General features: G+C 39.1%; 1 protein-coding gene across 4 annotated transcripts in view; it reads right to left on the bottom strand.

Moving 5' to 3' along the window:
• The window catches only part of LOC122872873 (voltage-dependent T-type calcium channel subunit alpha-1I-like), a 216,761-nt gene that overhangs the window by 122,218 nt on the left and 73,875 nt on the right, over nucleotides 1-20,668 (bottom strand). For all 4 annotated transcript variants that reach the window (XM_044188930.1, XM_044188929.1, XM_044188931.1 and 1 more), the window contains exons 3-4: nucleotides 19,265-19,376; nucleotides 13,201-13,334 (exon numbers count right to left, since the gene is read on the bottom strand). In XM_044188930.1, the coding sequence (XP_044044865.1) occupies nucleotides 13,201-13,334; nucleotides 19,265-19,376 (246 nt within the window). The remainder of the gene's footprint in view (nucleotides 1-13,200; nucleotides 13,335-19,264; nucleotides 19,377-20,668) is intronic.

Genomic DNA, 20,668 nt, shown 5'->3' on the forward strand with positions numbered 1-20,668 from the left:
ACACACACTGAATAGGTACATGACTAGGTGCAGATAGTCCTGCAGTAGATGGAGGTCCCATATTGGCGATTTGTTTATTGTTTTTGTTTTTATAAAAAACATATTTGCATGCATCTATATTATGTATTATTATATATATTTTTGTTTTTTCTAAATGATCAGAAACAGCAGTCTACACTTTGTAGGTACAGGATGATGGTACACATGTTTGACAATAATTTGTCTAGTACCCGGTGGTAAAGGACAAAATGAACTAACTGGACTGAGAGCAAGTACGGCAAGGCTTCTACAGCTGCTATTTCAATCCTGTGTTGCAGTGTGTTGACAGGGCAGGTGTCCGGGCGTGTTTGTTTGTGTGTGTGTGTGTGTCTGTGTGTGTGTGTGGTGGTGGACATAATGGGAATTTGTCATTTTGAGCAATTTTCTGCAGCAATTTTAGATAAGATAGGTCATTTTGGCCACGCAAACACACAAGATTACATATATGCAACACATACACATATGCAAACAGTTTTACTTGTGCACACAATGATACACACACACACACAATACACATACACGCACACACACACACACACACACACGCACACACACACACACACACACACACAAAAGTCTATTATACAGTTGGGCACAATAACACACACACAAAATATTACTCCTGACACACCCTTGTTTTTCACACACTGAGCAGATATACAGACAGATGACCTCAGTATAACACCCAAATACAATCACACACATACTGTACACACACACACACAAACACACTAAGTAGAGAAAGTGCTCGGGGCAGACTCTGGGCTCACACAAAGCTGTGTCAAATCAGAAGGCCACACAAATGCACAAAAGCACAACCACACACACACTTTCTGTCTCTCTTACACTAATACACACTCACATCCCAACTCTAACACGCACGCTCCTGAAGAGTGTAGTTATGTAAGCTGTGAACCCACACGCTCACACACACACACACACACACACACACACACACACACACACACACACACACACAGACACACAGACACTTTTACACATACACAAGTAAAACTAAATGTAGTGTCTGTCTGTGTTTGAGTTAGGACTGCTCTCCAACCAAACAGATTTATGAATATTTGAAGGAGGAACTAGATGACTTTTGTTCCTAAGCAGCGTTAAAAGGGCAAATGTGGATTTTGAACCAGTTCTTAAACATCCTCCTTCTCTTTTGGGGTTTTCTCTTGAGGGAGCTGCTTTGTCTCCACCATTTCTTTACCCCCAAAAAGCGCTGTCACAAGTTGGCATGATAAAATATTCTCTCAGGAGCCATCGGAGTGGAACAGAGGGAGAGATTTTCTCCAGGGGTTGCCCTGCTGGTTGGAGTGGGGGCATGAATTGAAACGCTACACAAGATTCAATAGTACATCTGTAGCGTTGAGTGAAAAATTCTGTATCGAAAGGACAAGATTGTAATGGTTTGATAATTCAATTGCTGGCCCATAATTATAGGCACAAGACAATATCCAAAATGCAGCATATCCATTTCCATAAAAGTCCGAAAATAAAGAATACCAATTCACATAACTTACAATTAAATTTTCAGACATATTTTGGCTACAGTAAAGTTTGCTGTATACATTTTTGCTTAAATTGTAATTGCTATCCAATTGAAAATGACCACAATCAATATTTGATTGTTGATCAGTACAGTACAACTCATTGCTTCAACGGGGGGCTGAGATTTCTCTCTTTCAAAACTCACTTTAGGATGCCTCAAACAGAAAAGGAAACTAGAGGTTTTTCTCATTTAAAGGTGAAGTCGCAGGTTATATTTTCACTTCTGAATGACCGTACACTCGAAAACCCTGAAGGACACATTAGCGTTTCACATAAAAGTTAGAACATTGGACGAAGGTTATGTGTCCGCTTGGAGCCTCTCTTCACAGCACTAATTTTTTGCCTTAATTTCAATCAAATGAATGTGGTGTTCCCCACAGTGTTAATTATTTTGCCATGGCACAGTGATCTTCAAAAGCCAAATTCAGTCAGTTTCAAACACTGCACTCCATTATCTGAGTGTGATACAAACAATGTCTGTTTTTTTAAAAGTACAATCATAAGATTAATAAGAGAAATATGAAACTATCTCTAAACTGCAATTTTTATTAATTTATATGGTTCATGTCATCTGTTAGCATATAGAGCAGCACATGTCATGCTTGGCCTCCTGTTATTTTCATCACTCTGACTGTTCTTCTCTTGTGTTTGTTTCCTTGTTTTTTGTTTTCCTCTGTGTGTGCTGTAAAGCACTTTGGATCAACTGTGTTGTGTGTCAGGTGTTATATAAATAAAGTTGAGCTGAGTTACTGTCCTTACTAGTTCTGTGTATTTGATTTGTTTATATACTGTGTTTCCTGTGAAATGTTGTTTTCTATTTTTACATGTACCTGTTAATCAGCTATGTTCTAATTATTCAATGGTTCTTTTCAACCTGTCAGTGAATGCACTGCTGTCAGCATTAGTTGCTTTTAAATGCTTTTTAGAAAACAACTAACTTGACTTGAAAGTGTAATCCATTTTGGTTATGAGAGTCTTCAGGTATACAGCCACATTAACAGCACTGTGAGGATGCTAACATGTTCACAATGACAATCCTAAGATGCAGATGTTGAGCAGGTATAATGTTTACCATGTTCACCCTTTCAGATTAATGTGTTAACATGCTGGCATTTGCTAAGTATCAGTAAACACAAAGTACAGCTGAGGCTGATGAGAATGTCATTCCTTTTCCAGGTATTTGGTCATTAAGGAAAGAAGAGGAAGAAAACAAATTCTAATTTTGACCTGATGATGGCCCTCAATGAAAATTCAGGTGATCACCAAAGTTATTACAATTCATCCTCTGGGAAACATGAATGTCTGCAGCTCACCAGCATTAACATCAAAAGTCCATCTGTTTTCAGTCACATTAGTTGCGACATTTATTAGCAAAAAGCTATTTAATTTGTGATCCAGGCAGTGGATGGCCTTGGGAAGCAAATAATGTAGCTAAATAGATATTGTACATTTAGGCCATTCCGCTGACTGTACACCGGCCTAACAGGCGAGAATAAACTAATATGGCAATTACTGGAGAGCACTAAATGTCTCATTTTATGCCAACAGTCTAGGCCAAACTCCTTCTGGAGAAGATGGCATCAATTATTAAAATTAGATTAATGGCTGCAGTAGATCTTCTGTCCCAGAAGAGGTTTGCAAGTCAGAGAAGATAGAGGGCCACACACATGCACACAGACAAGTGAGCATGCAAGACACACACTCATTTACAACAGTTCTGAAGCACTCGTCTCCCTCTTTACCTTTCCCTCCTACCCTCCTCTTTTATCCTTTCTACCAACTTTTCTAGCTCACAAACTCTCTCTATTCCATTATCGCTTAAATTCTATCTCTCCACTTTTCTTCTTCTTTTACATCTTCATCCTCTTTATTTCCTCCCTATCTGTTTTGTTTTGTCCCCCGTGTGTGTGTGTGTTTTCTCTCTGTGTGTATTATTTTCCATTCTCACATTCCTACAGTGTGCTGTGTGGTGTCAGAGCTCTAATGAGCTACTGTTACACCTCCAGCTGGGTACAGATGCTCATACACATGTCCCTGTGTGTGTGTGTGTGTGTGTGTGTGTGTGTGTGTGTGTTATATGCGCGGACATGTGAATATCTTGTCAAAGATGAAAGCCAGCTGTCTGCTGAAGCTGTTGTGGTCGCCATCTCTCTTCCCACTTGTTCTCCCCCATGTCTTCCTATTAGACTCTACACACATCGTATTTAAAGCCTCTGATTTTATAACTATTGAAACATACTATGAAATAAAATACACAGTGGGAGAGTGAATGGTTGAGTAGGACTCTGTCACAGTAAAGTGGACTGTTTTGACAGGTCCCACTTTGTCAGCACATATGAAAATAGGTGATGATGAAGAGAGGTGCATCAAAATCACAGTGTTGTGTGTTCATGGCTGAACCAGGTTCAAAAGAATACTCCTATATTTAAGGGAAAGCGTTTATATGCGTTCTTACCGGGAGTTAAATTAAGCAGTTCATTTCAATTTCATCTACGTTCATTATACAGGATACAGGGATGTGTTTAGCCTCACTTAGCACAAACACTAGCAGCAAGCGAAAATGGTTAACCAAGCTCTATTAATGGTGCCCAGTGTTGCCAACTATTTTCAATTGTAAATAGCTACAGCCTGCTTGGAAAATCGCTAGATTACGTCAATTTGCATTTGCACATCATTACATGATTTCCATATCAATAAAAGATTAAAAGACGGAAAACATTTTCACAAAATGAAGTCACATACACATGCACAAACTGACCACCAATGTATTGGATAATATGTTACAGCACTCTGGTAATTAGTAATTAAAACTTTTTCCATTAGTGTATTGAAAATGAAAAACATACAAAAGAGGTGGACATTTTTAAAAACAGTTAAAAACAGAGACTTGCATTGTATTTTAACACAATTATTGACGACACACTTATGAGCACAAGCCGTATTGCTGCAGCATGCTTTATGAACATATAACACCATATGATGTTGATCCAAGATGGTGTCATCCTTTGGCATCAGGGTGCTATTCTGTTTGTCTGCTTCTGTCAGTTTGTGTGTTTTTCTTGTGTTCTGCCAGTGAACTGTACAAAAAAGGCTAAAGGACTACAAAATCTGATTTGGTTAACATAAACTACTTCACAATTCAACAATTAGATGCAAACCCTTTTATCTACCAAGAGAATTCACCTCTATAATATTAGTAGCCACACTGGTCCAATAACTGAATAATTCATTTATTTCAAAAATAGGAGATTTTAGTCATATTAAATTAGAAAGGACCCCACCAAAGTTAAAGCAGCAAATGAACACTACAGAAAACAAATGCTAAAACACTGCTACAGTTCGATACCACAGGGAGACCATGCATTAGTAAGAGTCCCCCTTGGGCAGTCAGATCACAAGTTGAGCTCTCTCATCGTTTCTCATCTCATCAAACAAAACAATTACCAGAGAAACACTTGGTTAGCACTTGGTTTTAATATTTGGTTTTGGTTAGTCACTTTGAAAATCAAGATAAAAAAAAACACCAATTCAGTCCAGCATTGAATCTGCACATTCAAAGACAAAAAATATTAACATGAAAATGACTATTTTCACATGTGTTTGTCATGAGTGAACCAACATAATCAGCTCACCTATATACAGTATATGGAACATACTGACTGTTGGGAACATATTGATCATACAGATGGAAGGGGTTTGAGAAGTTTCTATGTTGTGAAAATATGTTTCCATTGGTGTAGATTGTAAGAATTCAAAGCTGCTGTTTTCTATGAAATTGTGTCTTATCCCCAATTGTTTTTTAATTCTATACTGTAAGTCAAACATTCAGTGCTCATAAATCATCAAGTTTGCAGATGATACTTTGGTGTCATTGTTGGTGTGATCTTGTAAAATACAAAGAAGATGGTCTTCACAATAAAACATGTTGAAATGCACCTGGTTAATCATAAAATATGTAAAGAAAGGAACATAAGTAGTTATTTTTAACTTCAAGAATCCAAGAACAAGACTGCTTCAATCCAATATTTCAGAAAACTTTAAGAGCATGCAGCACTTATTTCTGTAAAAGGAGAGGAAGAACATTTGATATACATGTACATATAGTTCTACCAACGCACATCGGGATCTATTATGGTCTTCCATCTGCTCTCCTTACCAGTATAAGGTTTGGCAGCTCAGAATGTAAGGGGGAGACAGTTAAGATATATACTGAAAGCATATGTTTGATGTATGAAGGACTGCACACTTAAAGTATACTAATGTAAACACACGTCCACATATTCATGTTACATGAAAACAAGAACGAGAACGGAGAGAAACAGATGGCACAGACAAAAGAAAATAAATAAATAATCAAATACAGAGAGACACAATGACACACAGATACACACATTTGTTCAGACACAAGTATGTTCTCACCAACATGACATGAGTGTCACACAGATTGATTGAAATCAGTAACCCCATTAAAATCGCTCATTAAGGCCAAGACATTTTCATAATTTCAATTGTTTGTTCTCCTATGTTTACATTTATATCCACAAACCAAATTTCTATATTCATTTTGAAAAATGTATGACTTCTTAGAAACAAATAAAACCAACATTAGTGAGACTGCATTTTGCATTGTGTGCTATACTTTTGGAATTTCTGGAAATGGCATTTGAGGGAGGGAGTGAAAAACAAATAACTAAAACTGAAACTAACTACAAAGCCACTCACTAAAGAAGAAGCAACAGCGGTTATGTGGTCCTTATTTTGAGAGCCACTGACGTGAGATAGACGCTACCTATTCTCTTGACCATGGTATACAGGAATTTTACAAAGGTCCTACAAAAATGTGAACAATGCTTTCAGTTAATTATATATCTATTTTTATATTGTTATAAAGCATAACTGTAATAGTTCTATATTCTGAGCTGTCCAAAGCACAAGAGGAGCCCATTTACATTAAACTGCAGTGAACAGTGTCCTCTTGCAGCAGAAAACAGAAAAAATGTTGCTCTATTCCGTATCAAGAATAAATGGTTTTCTTATTATTATTTAAAATCATGTAATAAGATCTGAGGTGTCTGTAAAAGCTGATAAATCCTTCCTGCCTTAAGGACCAACTAACTTGAAAAATTCTACGACAGTAAGTCTCCCTTAATGGCCAAAAAAAGCCTTTCTAGCCTGGCAAGAAGAAAATGATCTGTGGAATGCAGGATCATTTGCCACTGTGGTGAATCTCTCAGCAGCTGAACTTCTGTGCTGCATCGCCCATCAGGAGCCAATCACACAACCAGCATCTATGGCTGGAACAACAGTAGCACGACAGCAAGCAATTAGCTAGCTCAGATTGCCCATTGAACGGTGGTAGTTCTGCTAGGATGGGTAATGCTCAGAGCAACAGTCGAGTAAGTGAGCAACAGCCTGAGCAGAGGACACAGTCCTGGTTTTCATTCTTACAATAGGTTTGATAAGAATGCATTTAGAGTACAAAATGTGTAAATTTATGAGCCCTGACATTTCTCTACTAATACGCTTTGATGTCCCTTCCTTTCTCTGTTTATATTGCAAGTATTTTTCATTCATACTCTCTCAACACATCAGCATGTCTTTACCTCCTCTCCTGCTCCCTCTGCTGAGTGTTGGAGATAGATAGAGGGCATGAAGGGAGAGAGGAGGAGCTGAGAGAATAGATGGATCCTGAGAGAGGAGGTGTAAAGCTGGGCCTGCACTCACAGATAGCCTCTCCTACACTACCCCAGATGACAGACTAAAACAAAAAGGGATACACACACACACACACACGCGTGTATAAATATACAGTATCCACACTTATGCAGTCAAATAGTCACAAACACAAGCATATAATACATGATAATCATGAGGGGGTAGATTCCAGTTTCAGTTATAACAACATTTTTGAAACAGAGTCGCTTTGAGGGAGAAAAAATAAGAATCTGAGGGTTGGTTGATAAGCTGAAACAGATGTAGCTGTTGCTTCTGAATGAAAAAGAAAATCTTGGAATGTAGTTTACTAAATCTAAGTTAGGTACTTGCTGAAGCTGACCTTCAAAAGCATTAACAAGCAACCCCAGAGATGTATAGCTAAGATAGTCAGCTATAACCTGCTTCCTTTTTAAGATCATTGGTCATAAATGGGTCATTTTCATTCATGCATTTAATTTATTGTATGTTAACTTCGACTCTGAAAACTGGTTATAGCACTATTCACACAGAAGTTAATCCAAGCCAAGATTTTCCTTGCTTCCAGGGCAGTTTCACATCCAAAAATGTTTCTACAACTACACCTCCAATCTCCTCATGCAGGCAAGGCAAGAGGAGTTCTAATGCTGAGCAATGGCAGGTGCCAACAGTAAAAGACTAAAAGCAGAAAAAACAAACTCCTATCACTCTAATGCCTTCTCTTGCTTCATTATCCATTTCCCCCCCTTTCTATCCCTCCCTGTCCACTCTGCTGCAGGCGAAAACAGTGGTGCAGCTCTCCAACAAATTAGGATCAGCGTCACTCATTGGAAGTAATGTTATTACTGCGACCGAGAGCAGCTGTATATATAATCCCCACACAGAAGGTCTGAACACGGAGAGACAGATATCCTATGGCTGGTGTCGTGGTGCATAACAGAACTGTCATCGTTATCTCAGCTGTAAGAGACCTCAGAGAAAAAACTGAGGATGAATAAGGATATGTATTCACCGTGGTTAGTTGTTCAATAAAAAAGACCAACACTGGCTTCATAGGTTTCACTGGGTTTTGCACTGTTTGTATAATGTATGTGAAGTATGTGATAAAGAGGAGTGAAAGAAGATCATCCGAATAGTGCATGCATGTGCACATACAGACACACTGAATCATTATCAGTTTACAAAACACACGCCTTGTCCTTCAAGGACTCCCTGACGTCTTCCAACATGTTGTCTTTCACACATTAACAATGTGGACAGGTTTGCACTCTTGACTCTAGTGAAACCAAGAAACCATCTGAAGCATCTGAAGAGGCTCTTTTATTGTGTTACGTCAGTCTTTTTTTCGTACCACCCTGGGCTGGACCCTGGGCACCAGCGTGAAAAGATTAACACCTGCAGACTGACTCCAGAAATGTATTCAAATAGACAGCACGGTCAGATCTTTGTCAGGTCAAAACAAATGTTATGTACATCCATGTTTACCTTTTACATTGTATCCATTTGTTGAAGACCCATATTGGCTGCTGTACATGTGCACACATGAAGCCTATAAGAAATATGAGATGCTGAAAATATATAACAGAAAGAGGATGCCTAAACATATTTGAATGTACTATGAAATCATTGGTCCCTTAAAAAAATTATGGGTTCCATGAACAAAGTTCAATATTACAATATGGGATGAATCTAAATCACAACGTAACCTTCCAACTACATCAAACCACTTTGGCAGGTTAACAAAAGACACTTGGTTACATACTTTCTATCTACATTAATGAATTAGGTTAAACTCAGTTGTTTTTGAATGTTTAGTATCACCCATTCCTACCATTTACTAAACAACCTACCATTAATAAAGGTGTGCAGACATAAATCTGATAAAAAATAATAAAAATCACATTCAAATGTTTTGCAAGTGTAAGCAATGACTGTCCATTAGCTTATTTGTGGACATGGAAACTATCTAGCTAATTCAACAAACCAATGAAATGCAAATGTTCATTTGAGTCATGATGCTCAAGAATTCAATATTTTTTCAGTTGGAGTTTTGTTTATAAAAAAAAAGCCTGACAAATAGGCATTCAGCGGGGGGTTGTGCCTGAGGGACAATTCACTCAAAAAGCAAACTTTTGGTTTAATGTTGGACACCTGCCTTCTCCACACCAGTCCACACACACAAACACAATGCTCACACTTTGCTCCATACAATCTAACTGTGTGCAGGGGTCTGGTTCAGCTGTACAGGCAAGCTAAGCAGAGCCTGGTGTGGAACTCATGCTGCTCCTAATCCCTTTCCTGCAGCTCGCCTACTGTTTGTGTTTGCAGACTGCACACTAGTTCCCAGGGGTGCGACGTTTTACCATGCCCCCCCTCCTTGCCGCTACACACGCTGCATGTGGTGGATGTAAGACTGGGGAGTAACTGGTGGTGGTGGTGGCGGTATCTCTCTGCAACACGCGCGCTGAGCATTGGGGTTTGGCGCACAGTGACGAGGCGACAGATCTCTGTGGCTGATGTTTAAAGGATGCTGGCTGAAGGAAAGACGAGGAGACGAAGGATGAGGAAAGACACATGGGCTGAAACTGTGGGATCAGAGTGGAGGAAACAGTCCACATAAAACATTACTGGAAAGCAAGATGGTGGCAGCAGTATCTTTTATAGCCTGGGGGCTGGAACAGTGCGCTGGTGACTGTTATAGAAAATCTAGAGAAACTAGGATAGTAAAAATGAATGAAAAATGTTCACCTTCCCTTGAGGGAAAAATAAGAAGAGGAGGTTGAAGTGGAAATGAAAAGGCAGAGGAAGAGAAAATGTGTAAGAGAAAAATGCAAGTTTAGTAATAAGTATATAAATCTTAAAAATAAACATTCCTTTTTGATGAAATATTTAAAACAATTATTTGAAAATTAAGATTCTGCTTTCATGTTCTCACGTTCTCTCATTTTAACATGGGGGTTAATGGGGACTGACTCGCTTTTGTAGTCAGCATCAAGTGGCTATTCAAGGAACTGCAGTTTTTGGCACTTCCGTGTTGGCTCTATTTTTCAGCCCCGGAGGTTGCAGCTTGGTTACCACACACGTAACAGCAACATTAAGTTACACTCTGGGTGTTTGTTCTTTGAAAGTTTGAGAATACAGTATGGATTTTCCTTCAGCTCTGAGCCATCCATCAAAACCAAAGATACAGGGGTATTTTATTTCATTGTTTACACACATCGCACATGTAAGCAAACAAAATTTTAAAGATGACTTACTCGACGACTTAATAGCTACTACATCATGCAGCTGATTTAATACCCACTGAACACATAACAACCATTTTACTAGTCATGGGGAGTTCTACTCTACTATGAAAAAGCTGGATAATGTCTTCTTTGGCTCTGAAGGAGCTTTGTCAAGTCACCAAATAAGTCATCAGGGTTGTCTCTGTTTGGGCAAAAAGGGTGCAACCAAAATGGAACAACGGCTCTGTGCCGCATGTAAACAAATTACCACATGTACCAGCAGCATCGTAAACAATACAGACTAATAAACACACATTTCTCATGTTGTGTGGTGGCTGAATTACAATGGGATTGCAATGTACTGAAAGAAAGTGAACCACATCATCTCCGCTACCTGCTCATGTTTGATTATCAGCTGACAATCATGAGTGGGTTTGCCAGCCCTTGCCGCTACATAACAAGCAGCGCAGCCAGAGACTGCAAATGTATGAATGTCTGTGTACAAACTTGAGGTGTGGAGTTTGAAAGATCTGGGAATTTAACAAAAGATTCTATTGAGTTATCATTATTGGAAATGTACGTCCCAGCATTTTTGGAGCTTGAACCATACTAGGGACTAACCTTTAGGATATTTCGGCCCCTGCTGCTTCAATTTTGAAGCATTTTTTTTAAAGCTATCTCTTGTGATTCACCCAACTTGGAACTATGGAGGTGCAATACTAAATCTCTGGAGTACCCCTTTAAAGTAAATACTGCACCAGCATATCAGCATTATCCTTCAACTAACAAATAAGTATATGCACATAATTAGACAGGTGTTCTATGACTTTAGATGTAATTGTGATACAGTTAAGGGTAGAGCAACTATGTGAGAAGCAATTAGTACACTGCTTGTTTGAATACAGCCTAAATTTGGCTCATATGATGAGTTTCCAAATAATGACCAAAATCCCTTGTATATGTATACAGGCATTTCATCATTTTGTTTTTGACTATTCCTAATAGTTCTTCCGTGTGCAGTATGTCAAAGTCAACTATGATGTTTGGAAAGTCTCCAACATGGTGGAGAACGTTAAAAAAAATAAAGAGAGACACAGCTCTGAGATATTTACACAGCATCCCCAAACATCCTGGTGGTGTCATCTCCTGTCTCCTGATCTGTTTATTGAGGGGAGGTACTGCTCTGCATGCTAACGATCACTTAAAAAACACTCGAGAACATAAAAATTCTAGGATACATAGGATGATTGTTTTGATTCATCAAATCATGTTAATTACTTTAATTCTTATGTGCCAAGAAATAATGTGGTACCCCAGCTTTGGAAATGTCTGCTTCTTGTCAGAGCTTTTTCTGTTGTGTTCCTTATTCTGTCACCAACTCGATTTTTTTACTATCTAGAAAAAAATGCTAGTTAAACTGAAAGCTTAACCAATAAGGTGTTGGTGCTTGTGAGAATGCAGGGCTCTTGTTTTAATTCCTGAGACCAATGTGAGTGATGCACACATAAAAGAATGATGTGTTAATCATAAGTCATCAAGGAAAAGAACATTTAGGTTTTCATTACAGTACACAGTAGGACTACAGCAGTTAAAATGAACTCAGCCTCGAGTACAAAAAAAACGAGCCGAGACCACTGAGAAGGTGGGTCTCGTTGTACACTTAGAAAAACAATCTGAGCCTATCAGTGGCAGAAACAAGCACTTTAAGTGGATGTACATTTGTCCACAGCAGCCATTGTCACGCGTTTCACTGCCAGAGCCAGAATATTTAGGTGAATTAAGGGTTTATTTCGACCAAACCAGAGTTGGTAATTGTTGGAATAGTGGAAAGACTAACAAAGACGTTTTGGTGAGTTTTATTTTGTTTTTGTCCAGTTTCAATGAAGTGCATTTTACGATGATCCGCAATGGGAAATTACTGCTTTTCTCAATAGAGTCTGGTGGGCCGTAGCGCCCATTTGTTTTGGTCTGAGATGCTGGTGCTCTAGTGCGACATTTAGTGGCAGTGAATGACGCTTACAGCTCCTTTAAGTCAGCAGTAACAGTAAGACCATGTGCAAACTTTATGACAGGGTAATTTCAGTTCATTCATTAAATTACATTACGGTGATTAGCTCAGCTGAATTACATTATCGCTGTGTTATTGTCAGCCATGTCCCAGGTGAATGCCGGTGACCATAAACATGTTAATATTTGATGTCATGTTACATATTTAACACCGACATGATTGGCCATGCATGGTAGCACAATGGATCATGAACCGTCGGGAAGACAAAGAAAGCCGAGCAGAAAAATGGGATTTGGAGCCTGGCCTTTAAATAGACGCATGATAAATCATAATTAAACATTGGAACTTTTAACTAATTCAAACGTGCTTTATATGGAAGCTGTAGTTTCAACATACAGAAACACTAATAATAGACTTATGAATAGGAAAACCCATTACTGGGGTGAATGATCTTCAGTTCCTATTCCTAGTTCCTATTTAAACTACATAAGAGTTTTATAAATATGGTGTTTACCCATTATGCTTTAATTTAGACTGTGAATTGTTTTCATTTTGTGCTCTAAATCAATCAGTATTGCAAGATGCCTGTTTGGAGCGAAACCTTTTACTGTTCACACTCACGTGAGTCCTCTGACATACAAAAGGTATAAAATAAAGGGAACAGGAGGTCCTCACCCTGCCATGACGATAAAGAAATCCAGTCGATTCCACGTGTCCCCGAGGTAACAGCGTCGACCAAAGATTCCCAGGGCGACCATCTTAATAACCATCTCCAGAGCAAAGAAGATGTAGATGAATGCATCAAAAGCCTGCCAGAATGACATAAGGAGAGAAAGAGACAATGTGTCAAGAATGGAAAAAGGAAGAGAATGTCATTTCTCAGTGCTTTGGGCACCACAAACAAACATCCATTTATCTCCATCAGAGGTGGAGACAGAAATATCAGAGATGGACATCTATAAACCTTAGCAGGTAAAAGTGAAACTAACTGGCTTAAAACGAGTGGAGGGAAGTGGAAAACATTTATTTTATAATTTGGGTGACGCAACCGTTTCAGTTTCAGTTACTAGTTGACTAGGAAAGGGTAAAACTGTGGTTCCCAATCTGAAGGTTAAGACTCCACGAGAGGTTGCGAGATGAGTGTAAGGGGTCACAACAAAAATAAATGAAATTCTACTAAACATAAGTATTTTTCTGATTAAATTACTGTATAGGTTTACCATGTATTATTATTTATTGTCTGAGAAAGGAAAATCACTTGTTGAGGGAACAGTTCACAACTCACTGACATGAGTGCACAAGAAGACATTGCAAAAATAAAATTCAAAATTCTGTCACACAAATCATGAAATTGAAGGGTTATGACTGGGCTGCAGCAGCAAGTAGAAAAACACCACCTGGTGCTATGAATCTGTAGCAACACACTGACGGCAGAGTCAAAATTTGGAGTCAGTGGGTCCATCCGGCCTGCTGTCAACAACATACAGTAGCATGGGGGAAATGTTGTTTACTTGACTCATCTTTATCAAATGAGCATTTAGGCCCAATGCCACGATGTGCGCTCTAGATAATCTCAGAACTGTTCCAGTAATATGAACATGGCTATATCTAAATGTCTGGACTTCCCCACACTTCCAGACTTGCAAACTTAATAGGTCCATACTTGTGAAGTCTGGAGTGACAAGGGCTGTCCAAATCCACAATTTATCAAGTTTGTAAGGAGCCTCAAGGCACTTCCTGCAGACTTCCAGAGAGTCTCAGGTCAGAGTTCATGAGATTTTGCTTGTAAGATTGTCCATAATCTAACTAATAAGTTGGACACCATTTAGATACACAACACAAATATTAATTTAAAGGACGAGTGTGTAATATTTAAGGAGCTTTAATTGCAGAATATGGGGATAATATTCATAAGTCTGTTCTCATTAGTGTATACTCACCTGAAAATAAGAATTATTGTGTTTTCATTCAATTATAATAAGCCCTTTATATCTACAGAGGAAGTGGGTCCCCTTGCCATGTTCCACTGCTATGTTTTTACAGTAGCCCAGAACGGACAAACCAAACACAGGCTCTAGATAAGGCCTTTTGCATTTTTCGCAGCCACCATAATTTCTCCTACACGCTTAGAAGGGGAGGGTGAGGCGAGCGGTATTCAAATGGTTGGAAACTGAAATTTCACCGCTATACGCCAATAAATCCTACACACTGCTCCTTTAAACAAATCTTTAAAAAAACAGATATATAAATTTTTTCAGTCAGTTTATATAGTGATGCTTGATATTGCACACAAATTGCAAATGTGATTCCATTCAGACTCATTCAGAAAAATACTCTGAGATAGATTATAAGGTCAAGATCTTGGCATTGGTCATATCCATGGCAACTATTGAGGTCTTAAGTCCTGTCTCATTTTGTATCTCCTCACTGACCAGCTTCCTGTTAGACATTATGTCTGTGATGAATAAATTAACTCTCTGGTCAGTCTCCGCCAGGAAGCAACACTCTACACAACAGTGGCTACCTAGGTTTTTGCTTGCTAATCCCTTTCCCACTAGTCTAGATATACAATAAACAAGGTCACAAAGAGGGCATGTATGGCTCCTCTTAGCTTAGCTTAGTCTTGTCTTCTTCCCTAAACAACAAAATCCAGTCAGCACCAGTTACCAAAGGTCAGCAAGTCCAGAAGCTAGAGATTCGGATTAACCCAACGACTTTAGCTCAGTATCCAAGACATCAACCCAATGGCACCTTGGGGATGAGGTGGGTGATCACTAAGGAGTGTTTCCAACACAAATCCAGGTTGTAGTGAATCTGGCACCAGGATACTTATAAAAGGAATACTGAACCAAGACAGGTTTCAGTGTCCTCCCCTTCTTTCCTAGCCCTGTCTCCCTCCCAGGCTTCTCTCAATCATCGTCCTCCCTCTTTCCTTCCACACTCCCTGCCAATCTCTTACCTCCATCTCTCTTCCCACAACTGTTTTATGTATCTTCTTTCTCCTCTCTTTCCATTGCAATTTAATATATCCATCTCTCTTTCCTAACCCCATTCTCTCTATAAAACCTTTTTTTTTCTCCTCCTTCCTTACCACACCCACCCTCCCCCTTTTCACCAGTTGATCAGTTTGCCCTAAACGGTGGAAAATAATTTGTTTGAGCAGTAATCAGAGATAAGCCCCACATTGACATCCCCCACCTCACTTGCAGCTTTAATCAAGCATCTAATTAAAACAAGAGAGAAAAAAAATCCAAATAAATCAAAGATCTCAGCTTGCTAATGCATGTTATTGCTGTTGTGAGCAAAAAGCCTAGATTAGCTGGTGTTCTTTTCTGTGTATACAGGGGGATTAGAGATGAACTGACGCACTTGGCGTTGCCTGTAATTTGATTTTCAGAGGGAAGTACTGTAGGCAACATGATCTGAATCTGAACCATTAATGCGAATCTTTGTTTTGTCACTAGCTCACTGCTGAAAAGAAGCATCCTACTCAGCAGTCTTGGAGGAGTGCAGAGATGCCAGACTGGCCTACTAATGTGGAGGAATGGTCAAAGTTAGCAACCTTGACATTTGTCGAACCGGAAATATGGACGAGATGCTACCTTTTGTAAAGTTTGCTGGACCAAGGGAGATGAAAACTCCACCAAATGTCAAAAAACATTTCTCTTGTGACATTTCCACAGTCCTCTTTCTTACATCTCTCACTCTATTTAGATTTTTCTGCCCATCATCTTGTCTCTTTTTTCCCTTTTACATCTCTTTGTCTCTAAACATCTGTTGTTATCCACCTCTCAAAGCTTTTTTCTTGTTTGGCACTTCCTTTCTATCTGTCTCTATTTGTTTTTGTTCTTAGCTTTCAATCTTTTCGTACTTTGCCTGGTAGAAAACTGTGAGTGTATATGTGAGTGTATTTTATTGTGTGTTACAAGTATAGCCCGATTCTTAGTTCATTTTTGAGGCTGATACTAAAGATTTGAAAACATCTTATAACGATATATCGGTCATTTTTTTCATAAACTCATCCCATAAACAAACAACACTAATCTACAGCCATGCTAGCACTTTGAGCTGAATGCCAATGTCATCAGGCTAACATGCTCACAATGACAATGCTAACTTGCTGATGTTTAGCAGGTATAATGTTTACCATGTTCACCATCTTAGTTTAGTGTGTTAGCATGCTAACATTTGCTAATTAGCACTAAACACAAAGTAGAGCTGAGGCTGATGGGAATGTCATTAGTTCTGCAGGTAATTGGTCAAAACCAAAGTATTGGACCAGACCAATTAGAATTTTGACCAGTATGTTCAGTCTGAACATTGCCATCCCTAGAGCCATGCCACTAGCATGGCTAAAAATGTTTAATAGGCATATGTTACATTTGTTTTTTTAAGACTTGTAACCAAGATATGTACTGAGCAAGGCACTTTACAGTTGAAAAACAAACTTAAAAGTCTATTCAAAATGCACAATACTATTTCAGTAATGCCTCTATGTCATTATAAAGGCTTTTTATTAATTGCTGAAATAGTTTACTTTTTCTCAGATACGAATCTGATGGTTATCAGTTACTGCTTTCCCTGCTGTTGAAAATCATTTAGCTCTGAAGGTTCCAAACCTTTCACATCTTCAAAGTGTTTTTCAATCCAACTCAGCAAGTGATCAGATCAAAGAATGCTGCTATTAAAAAAAACACTTTAGAACAAGTGCATCAGCCTTGGTAGATTTGTGTCCAAGCTCAAGCACTCATTTGTACTTTTTACTTGTAATTTGTGATGAAGGACGATATTTGTATGCAGTTCTCTTTCTGAGGACTTGTTATTGATTCTCTTATATTTCCTTTTCAGTAAGATGAAAACACTGCTGTTTCTACACAACAACCTGTGATGTCTATGAAGATTCTCACCCATTCAGGCCATACGTAAGCTAGAAGGAAGTTAAATGCAAATGGAATTTCTGTTTGGTCTGGAAGATGTTTCAACACACATCCAATAAGTATTAGAAATGGATAAAGCCTCCAATTTTAGTTGCCTCTGACTCTTACAGAACAAACTAAGATGCAAAAATTGTAGAGAATCTGAACTTTAGTTATCATCCAAACCATCTTTTCCCATTTCATCCACTCATACATCCATCTACAAGCATATACTAGCTGACTAAATAACTAGCTAAGCTTCCAGAGGTCTTTAAGTCCACATTTGTTAGAGCTTATAGATTGTGTTGGTGAGGCACCATTGAAATTGTGGTATTGAACAACAGATTTTCTGAGAGGAGTGTATTGACTGTGGCGCTGTAGCCTACTAAATCCATGCTGATATTGAACAGGGTCTATAGATACTTGGAGGAGAAATTCTATTAGGTCCAACTCACCAGCCACCTTCCCCAGTAAGCCAAATCAATCTACTGCGTGTTGGCTATTATATGATGAGTGTGGTGCCTTGTGTGTGTTTGTGTGAGAATGTGAAAAACAGGATGCCGGGGTGATTCAACAAGCGCTTCACACCGACAGACTGAAGACATACGTACAAATGCTTGCGCACAGATGTTACACCCACTCAGGCCACCTTTGACATAAGTGAGAAGGGATTCTGCGCCTTGCCAGATGACGAGGAAAGCTGCTGAAAATCGTGCTCGCTGCACCATAAAGACCACATGCTAGCAGTGAGTCACTGCGAGGAGTTACAAGCCCCAGCATGGGAGGGAGAGCGCGAGGGGAGAGCGAGACGAGGAAGGATTGAGAGGAAGAAATACAGAAAGACAAGGGAGGGTGTGTGTGCATGTGAATTAGTGTGTTCTTAATGTATCAACACAAGTATGTAGCAATAAATAGATACATGTGCACACTTCCTAGAAGCACACTCTTTTCTCTCTGCTTCTAGGAATGTGACGGCATGTATATCTGTATTAGCATTTGTGTATTCAAGTATGTGTCTGTTCTATGTTGTTGTACACTGCAGTCTTTGTATACTTACGTGAATTCAGTATGTCTGCTTTTGTGGGGGTTATATATAAAATATGTATGGCTGAGTATAAGTGTGCATGTGTGCAGATGTGCTAATGCTTGTTTGTAAGTGTGTAAGTGCTTTTCTACAGCATGAACGTATGTATGTAGAGCCTCTGATCAATTAGTTTATAGAGCACTGTTAAAAACAATAGTTACAAAGTGCTTCAGAGCAGAGAAAAACAGAAGTCTTCAGCCGGCTAGAGGCTCTGTGAAGCTGTAATGCTCATTGTAAAGAAAGCCAAACTGTAAGATAAATAAACGTTAAGGTCCAAAGTTTGTTTTGGATCCTTGGCAAATGAGGTGAATTAAATGCCAGAGTAATTGTGACATTCTGATGTAGACCAAAAGACAAAGAGTCAGGGGATTAGCAAATTCATTAGGACTCATCGTCTGCGGACCAATTTCATGGCAATCCAACCTATAGCTGTTGAGATATTCCACACACTGGACCAAAGTGGTGGACCAACAGACTGACATTGCAATCCCTAGATGGCACTAGCGTGTGTAAAAACATCAATACAAAACTGCACAAACCACAAAATATAGTTATGACCATCAAGAGAAATCCCCCAAATAATTGAGGTTTAAGATACTGTTTTTAAAATGTACACAGATTTGGCTTCTGAGACATTTTGTGGGAGGCTGCTTGAAATCTGAGGAGTAACAATGGCAAAAGTATGATCACAAAACGTGTGTTTGTGTGTGCTTGTATGTGTGTGTGTGTTTGCGTGTACCTGTAGTATCTGGCATCGGTCTGAGGAGCAGTCGATGTTCTCACAGGGCTGGTACATTCCCAGGGTCACGCAGTTCAGCAAGATCACCATAATACTCACACGCTCGAACCACGTAGACGCACTGACTGTTAAGGAGAACAGCTCAAAAACAGGACACAAGAAGCAGTGACTTTTCATTCATAATTTCTTAATTCATTAATTCATAATTATCTCAGTGATGAATGATGATAAATAGGTGTGGGTTTGACTGAGACTCTCATGCCTAAATTCAATAATGATGACAGAAAGTGGTAAGAATGAACAATAACAGACCCACTGAAAAACTGCAGTGCTGCTTTAGTGCTACAGCTCATTAAGGTAAGTGACAAGTGCAGGAGGAACTCCAAATAATGGCTAATATCATAGTTTGTGTATCTTTTTAACTGTAAAGGCTGCATATGGTCAAAATGTGACACTCCACAGTTCATTTTCTGTTGTTACTCCACAGGGTCAAATCACTCCTGCAGGCCTCTTCCTTACCAGTACTTACAAAAACTTTATGACATTGCCTCAAAGTTATCGTTATTGTAAAACTGCAGTGACTGTAACAAAACTAGAGCAACGAAAGGTGAACCCTGCAGGGTCCAATTCAGTCACAAAATGTCATAGTTTTAGAGTACGGCTTAGACTTTTAGGGCCTGCCATGATTTTTCTTAGACCACTACTGTCTAAATGCTGCTGTTAAAGTGCAGGCCTTAAGAGCAGTTATAACAGAAGATGTCTTGTTTGTAGTAGCAATGAAAAATATAATGTGTTTACAATGTGTACACTATTAAACTAGCAATTACTCCCCCGACACTCACACATACACCCCCAAAGAAATCCAAATTATAAAGCTAAACCAGCTCTAATAGATGCTAGCTATATTTCACAGAAGTGAATTCTACTACCATCTACGGCCAGTGTGTCCTTGAGCAAGGCACTGAAACCCTACATATTCAGTGGTTCCTATGAGGAAGATCCCATTTTACTCTGACTACTCAGAATGACAAGAGAAATGCTGCAGAACAAACGTCAGACAATATCTGTGGTGATGCCAAATGTTTTCAGAGTACCACGGCATGAACAACACTTGTTTAGAGGAAAGGTTAACAGAGCGAGCAGAACATGCAAAACCAAGCTGCATGCCAGAGAAAAACAACAGAAACAAAGCAGCAGAGTGTGACAGAGTGATTCAATATGCATTTTCTGTGTGTTGAGGGAGTGAACGCACTGCTTGGCTAACAAGCATGTAAAGGAGAATGTGCTGTAATGGCCCAGGAGGTCCAATCCCTCCCTGAGGCTATACAGCACAGGATGCTGAAATGCTCCCCCAGCAGCCTACAACACAGGATGGGCAAGAAATTAGAGACAAAAAGTGGGGAA

The sequence above is a fragment of the Siniperca chuatsi genome, linkage group LG3 (assembly GCF_020085105.1).
Source record: "Siniperca chuatsi isolate FFG_IHB_CAS linkage group LG3, ASM2008510v1, whole genome shotgun sequence".
Classification (NCBI taxonomy): Eukaryota; Metazoa; Chordata; class Actinopteri; order Centrarchiformes; family Sinipercidae; genus Siniperca; species Siniperca chuatsi.